General features: G+C 33.5%; 1 protein-coding gene across 1 annotated transcript in view; it reads left to right on the plus strand.

The window, feature by feature from the left end:
• Positions 1–7,500, plus strand: part of LOC137639018 (uncharacterized) — a 275,870-nt gene that overhangs the window by 26,833 nt on the left and 241,537 nt on the right. Inside the window, exon 2 of the mRNA XM_068371339.1 lies at positions 7,481–7,500. This exon is cut by the window's right edge and continues 84 nt beyond it. Coding sequence (XP_068227440.1) covers positions 7,481–7,500 — 20 coding nt within the window. The remainder of the gene's footprint in view (positions 1–7,480) is intronic.

The following is a 7,500-nucleotide window of genomic DNA, read 5'->3' on the forward strand; positions in this document are numbered from 1 at the left end:
ATATATATATATATATATATTATATATATATATTGGGATCGAACGCTAGCCCCTTCTAATGAAAGGCCAGGTCGAAACCGACCATGCCACGAGAGGCCATAAAAGATATCGGAACCTGACGCTACACAGCTGTCCGAGGATTTACCTGGCGAGACTGATGTCTCGCCAGGTAAATCCTCGGACAGCTGGGTAGCGTCAGGTTCCGATATCTTTTATGGCCTCTCGTGGGATGGTTGGTTTCGACCTGGCTTTTCATTAGAAGGGGCTAGCGTTCGATCCCAAGTATGAGGTAGAAATTTATTTCTATTTGAACACGATGTTGTGTTGATATTTATCCATATATATATATATATATATATATATATATATATATATATATATATATATATATATATATATATATATATATATTATTTAATTATTTATTTCCCCACGCACCTTTTTCCCATTGAAGCGGTGAGTAGTAGAAGAATTTAATCTTTCAGTATCTCAGTATGATCTGAGTGATTAGGTTGCTGGCCACAACCCCCTTTTTATGGCAGCAGCTTCTTTTATGAGGTTTTTCCTCACCACTGTTTCAATCAGTTTTTTTCCTTATCCCGGTCTTAATACAGTTTGTCATTACCCCCGGTCTTAATCAGGGATTTCCTTACCCTCGGTCCTAATCAGGTTTTTCCTCACCCAAGTCTTATTCAGGTTTTTCCTCACCCTGGTCTTAATTCAGTTATTCCTCACCTGTCTGGAACCGGTTTTTCATCACCCCGTTCTTAATCCAGTTTTTCCTCACCCTTGGTTTTAATCCAGTTTTCCTCACCCCTATCTTAATTCAGTTTTTCTCACCCCGTTTTAATCTGGTCTTAGTAAGGTTTTCCTCACCCCCGTCTTAATCGCATTTTTCCTCACCCCTGGTCTTAATCCAGTTTTTCCTCACCCAAGTCTTAATTAGGTTTTTCCTAACCCACTTCTCAATGTAGTTTTTCCTCACCTCCGATCTTAGTCAGGTTTTTCCTCACCCTAGTCTTAATCAGGTTTTTCCTCTTCCAGGTCTTAATTAGGTTTTTCCTCACCCAGATCTCAATCCAGTTTTTCCTCACCCAGATCCCAATCCAGTTTTTCCTCACTTCCAGTCTTAATCAGGTTTTTTTCTCAAACCCCCCCCCCCCCCGGTCTTAGTCAGGTTTTTCCGCACCCCCGGTCTTAATCAGGTTTTTCATCACCCCCGGTCTTAATCCAGTTTTTCCTCACTCCCAGTATTATCATTTTTTCCCTCACCCCTGTCTTAATCGGGTTTTTCGTCACCCCGGTGTTAATCCGGTTTTTCCTCACCCCCGTCTTAATTGGGTTTATCCTCACCCTGGTCCTAATCCTGTTTTCCCTCACCCTCGTCTTAATCCGGTTTTTTCTTCTCCCCGGTCTTAATCCGGTTTATCCTTACCCCCGGTTTCAATCGGGGTTTACCTCACCCAGTTTGTACTCAGGTTTTTCCTCACCCCTGGTCTTAATCAGGTTTTTCTTTATCCCGGTCTTAATCAGTTTTTTTTTCTCACCCAGGTCTTTATCTGGGTTTCCCCCACCCCCGATTGTAATCGGATTTTTTCTCACCCCGGTCTTAATCTAGTTTTCTTCACCAACGGTATTAATCTGTTTTATCTTCACCTTGGTCTTAATCAGGGGTTTTCTTACCCCATGTCCTAATCCAGGTTTTCCTCACCCCCGGTGTTCTCCTCAACCCGGCCTTAATCTGGTTTTTTCTCACCCTTGGACTATATCGGGGTTTTCTTCATCCCAGTCTCCAGTAGGTTTTTTTTTCTCATCCCCGGTCATATTCAGGTTTCTCCTCATCCCAGCTGTTAATCAAGTTTTTTTATGTGTTGGAACACCATCGATAATCACACTCTCACTCCTTTGGAATTTTATGAAATGTATAACATTCTCATTGTTGCGAAAATTAACATATGGCCAGACATGAGGTTTGTTGCCCTATTGACTGTACTGTTGTTCCAAACAATTAAACAAAGAGAAATAGATTTCTTACTCTTGCAGCTTTCCATATGTTTGGATGTTGTAAAGAAGAGAAGAAATGTAGGGCTATTGATTTGTTTAAGGGAAGAAACTCCGTCATTGTGACGCTGAATGAAGTCAAGATGAAGGAAAAAGTTCACTGAAAGATGTGAGGGAAGTTGGGTAGCACTTTAAGTGTAATAATGATTCTGGGGACATGAAGATTGTCAGGACTTATAAAAGAGTACAGATTTTGTATTTTTGGACTATATGGGTAAGATTCATTGCGGTAGTAGAAAAACTTGTGATAAAGAGTGAAGGGAAATATTTTGGAGAGTGAGTTTCTGCTAGGCTAGGTTTAGAATCTGAAAGAGCTTTGTCTTAGCGGATTTGAATACAAAGGTAAGACGTCTTAGAAAGATTTGGAGTTCCTGAAATAAATAGAATCGCGAGTTTTTTTTTTTTTTTTTTTTTTTTTTTTTTTTTTTTTGAAATGTGTGCAGAAAGGGTCTTGGTAATTCGTTCAAGAATAAAATTGTTGGAGAAAAGTTAAGGGATGAATATGTGAAAAAAAGAAAATTGAAGACATACCATTTGAAAATAATTAAATTCTCTATTGATGTCTTAAGTATTTTGAAGATTTCTTAAATGCTGATGGAAAAGTGTCCAGATCCGAAATATATAAGAAGGAAACGAGTTAGTGACAGATTGAAAATTTTTTAAAGTGCATTTTAATACTTTTAGGAGGTCAATGAATAGGTTAAATAAAGGAGAGACAAGAAAGGTTATAATTGTGATAGTGTGATTGAAGGTAGATGGTATGTAAGTATGCTCTGGTAAATTGAATCCCTATGAAATGAGTAAAAGGGTCAATTGCTCCCATGGATAAAAGAGTAATGGTAAACGAGGAGATGAAAGACTGTAGGGGAAGTTCGTTACATATTGTACCGAGGTGTTTGACCACCATGTCTGGATGAATGATAGTTCTAAGGGAATGGCAAAAGTAATCAATTGTTCCTTTTTGATAAAAGAAAATGTAATAAACGAGAAAAAGAACTAGAGAGGAATAGCATCACCTATTTTGTCAGGGAAGGGGTTTGTTAGAATTATGAGAGCAGAACAATGTGAAGAGGAAGAATAGTGTTGAGAAAAGTCAAACTCAGGTAGGGGAGAATATTACAGATAAGCTGAAATGTATAAAGATTCTTCCTTTGTTAGTGGCGAATTTATATGGTTAGGGTATTAGAGATTTGGCGATGACGACTGCTTTTTTAATGATCCAGAAATAGGGACGTCATATAGATATTTACTTTGAATGTCAGTAATATGAGCAAGATTCTTGGGCATGATGTGTCGTACAATAATAGTGGTATTTTTAAATTCATTTCGGAAGCAGGTCTTCTGAAAGCTATCTAACTGTTATAAGAATGTTTTTACTTTTATTGGTTTGAACTGAATTAATATTTATTTATTTATAACAAATAAAATCGGCGTCAAAGATCTTAGATATCAGGATGCCAGATAACTCATAATCAATCAATCAATCGATCTCTATCTATCTATCTATCTATCTATCTATCCTTCTACTTACACACACACGCACACACACACGCACACACACACACGCACACACATACTGTATTTATATTTATATATATATATATATATATATATATATATATATATTATATATATAAATCTATATATATGTAAATATATATATATATATATATATATATATATATATATATATATATATATATATATATATATATATATATATGTATATGTATATATATATGTATATATATACATACATACATACACATGCACACAGATTCTAACCACCTATTCATCTTTGCTACTGAAAAACAGTCATCCGTGCATATATCTCCCAGTCATGACCTACTCGGTCGATCATTAATCTCTGATCACCAGGTCCCCTCAAAGTCCCAGTCTGCCTTCGATTATACTTAGCAAAAGTTTACTAGTTATTAGATTATCCTACTTTTTCTAATCCAGTTACGATTCATTTTTGCCGTTGGGAAAAGGGAGAACCTAAATTAGTCATTGGCCTGTCTTGGTATTGCTTGGATCTATAGTGGGCCAGTTGTCGATTAGCTATTTGTTTTTAGAGTGATCTATCAGATATTTAATTTTTGAGTGAAATTGCCTTTTCTTTTTTTCTTTTTTCTTTTTTTTTTTGAGTTACTTTTTTCAATGTACCGCATCGAATACATTTGTAAATATTATATGATATATTGGAAGCACGTTACATCTGTGGAGTGGGGTGAGAAGTTAATTAGACCATTTTCCATGAACATATTATGTATTACAATGTATATATCGTGTTGATAGGATCATTATCTATTTGATGTCATATTTTCAGTTAACCGTCTGCTGATCACTGATAAATTGTTATCCTTTTTCTTTTTGCTGTATGGGAATTATTTTTTCCAATAAAAAGAACCTAAACGAATTTTAGATATTGAATTTGATATCATGAAAGGGATCATTTTATTTTTCTGGTACGGAATAGCAAATTTGGCAACTTACTGGTTTGGGTGTTTTCCTTTATCAAGTAAGTGCTGCAAAAGTGGCGATTATAAGTAGCTACTGATTAATAATCGTCTACTTTTAACTTAAGTAGGTTGGAGGAACTTTTGCACTAGTCGGTGAGGATTTATGATTTATTTTTCACTAAAGTGAGCTTCCTAAGAATATTTATATGTGATTAAACTATGGTACATACATAATGTGAAAAATTGAGTATTCTTCCCCGTTTTCAAAAAGAAAGCAACATAAATTATCAATTTTCAGTAGCACGAATTATTGTCGTTTTAGATACACTAAAAATAGAGTTCGTTCTTTTTCAGAATATACTTTGGTTATTTTTATCTGCAGATTTTGTTTTTAAATGTTATCCCTCTTATTTATACACTACGGTGTTTATGCAATTGAGACGCCTGACTTTTTATGCTCTATGGTATTTTGAACTCTTCTTAAATTTTGAGTTACTTAGCTATTTGATTTAAAAAAAAATTGTTATGGGGTATTTTGAATTTGCTCTATAAATTGTGTTTGGCTTGACCTGTGGAAAATCATAATTACGATTTGTAAAGACAATATTCCGAAATTTATTGCAAACTTAACGCAATAACGGATTTTCCTCATATTCTCCAAAATGAATTAATATTAGTTCAAATTACGAATAGGGTTTTGAGAAGCTGATAATAGAAATGTATATAGGTAAAATGAATTAACCCTAATGATATTCTCTACGAACATCTTTGAGTGAAATGAAAAGAATTTCCTGTCATACTGAAAGAATCCAGGAGTTTTATACTCTCAAATGAACATCGAAAAGGCTTCAACGAAGTAATAAGTCAGAAAATAGTTAGAGCATAAAAAGGAAGGGGACCATCGTAATGAAGTTGTTAACAAGCGAATGATTACGTATCTTTTAGTCTTGGAACTTTGGCCTGTGAATATCAATATCCATCAGATTCACTCAAGTGAAAAAAAAAAAAAAAGATAGCTATTCCTTTGATTAAGAATAAGTCACGCGTCTTTTTCAAAAATTGGAAATTTAAATTCAGAAGTGATTGCAACGAAGAAAACTCTTAATTCTTTAAGAAAAAAGGATATTGGAAACTGAAAATCTTTTAGAATACAAGACAAAAGAGTAATCCAACCAGATATGATGATGCGTACTTGGAGCAGAAGTTTTCTCCTTCAAAATATTGTGGATAATATAAAGTTTCAAGATTCACTTGATCGAGATGTCTCGTTTGTAATAATGCCTGACTTTTATAACAGGAAAATTATATTTTCATTCGCTTATGGTTAATGACAAACATGTTTTTAACAAGCATGTTTTTTTTTTTTTTTTTTTTTTTTTTTTTTTTTTTTTTTTTTTTTTTTTTTTCATTGTAGGTTCTTGCTTTACTTATAATGTGAGTAATGTGCTTACTTTCTATTACAATGGACATTTACCATAAAATATGAATACATTACTTTATACGTAAATTGTTTAATTTTATCCGAAGGACAAGTGGTGGTTACTTTGTATGTATTATTCTTCAACATTTGCTTTTTATAAGTAACGAACAACTTATTTTCTGCTTTTTTATATAAATCTTAATTACAGTTCCTTTTGTTTCCCCCATCAACATAGAAAAGTGTTGAACTTAATATAGTTATAAGTAGATGTAATAATATATGGAATATTGGATTTACATTCTTTCAAACCACTTCTACTCAGACTCCATGTATGGATATAATACTTTTCTCTTTTGGCTTTTTCTTCTAAATAATGCAGTGAAGACTTGATTTTTCTGGTTCTTAGATCATACATTATCAGCAAGGTTGTATAGTATTTTTTTTATTGAACTTTAGCTTTGAAGATTTCAGTTAATTTATTATTCCTGACGCAAGGAATCAACTCATCTGCTTCCAGCATGATACCAGTATTAGTCCTGAATTACTCTTCTTCCTGATAAGGATCGTTGTTTTTTATCCGTTTTAATTTCATATTTTAGTCTTAGCTCAAAGGATAATGCATAAGGATTGTAGAATCGAATCCTTTATTATTATTTGAAAACAGTCTTTGGTTTAAAAGAAAAATTAATTTTGTTAACCTTTTTCATCCTTTGTGTATCCATCAGGATAAAGTGTCCTATTATAATATATTTACAGAACGCAAACTTTTCTTCAATCCTCTGTCTTGTTTTTTTTTCTCTCTTTCTCTCAATAATATGCTTAGATTGTTCAATCATGTGCAGTGAGCATTGCTTGGCTGTCGCATCACACTGGCTCTGATGGACTTTAAACTTTCTTGCAGCCTACTTACCGAATTTCATGAAAGAACCCTCAATGATTAATCAAATTGAATTTGTACTCGTTCTAGAATTCAGTGTGCAATGATTAATCAATTTCAGATTCTTTTCACTACTCTTATTAATAACTTCCTATAAAATTGTTCATAGAGAGGACCACATCATAGAAATTCAATTGTAAGCCAGTATCACAAATAAACTTTGTTAACTGTATAGGATCTAAAATTATTGAAGAAAACTCCAATTTGGTATAAAGAAGCTTTTTTCGGAAAAGAGAACATCTGGCCTACCTCGGGAGGTTTACTCTATTGTGACTAACATAAATGGTAGTGAATCAGCAGATCCTTTAATTTTATTAATTTATTGATTCAATGCAGTTGATAATTCCCACCAAAATATTTCAATACGTTAATGAATTAAAAAAATGTTGGGAAATTAATAAAGCCAATCTACAATCGGTAAAATTTCATGTTTGAAATTAGTCTATGGACCAATTACCTGATGCAAACAGACAAGACAGTAATACTGCTGCTATTACTGTAGCTAAGATCCATATACCCCATTGCAAAGTTACCTTTACAACTCTTTCGAATTGAAACCAATCCTTGAGTGATATTTTATTGTATTGTTTTTGACGGCAGGTCCCTCGTCTTCAGATATG

The sequence above is a fragment of the Palaemon carinicauda genome, chromosome 4 (assembly GCF_036898095.1).
Source record: "Palaemon carinicauda isolate YSFRI2023 chromosome 4, ASM3689809v2, whole genome shotgun sequence".
NCBI classification, from domain to species: domain Eukaryota; kingdom Metazoa; phylum Arthropoda; class Malacostraca; order Decapoda; family Palaemonidae; genus Palaemon; species Palaemon carinicauda.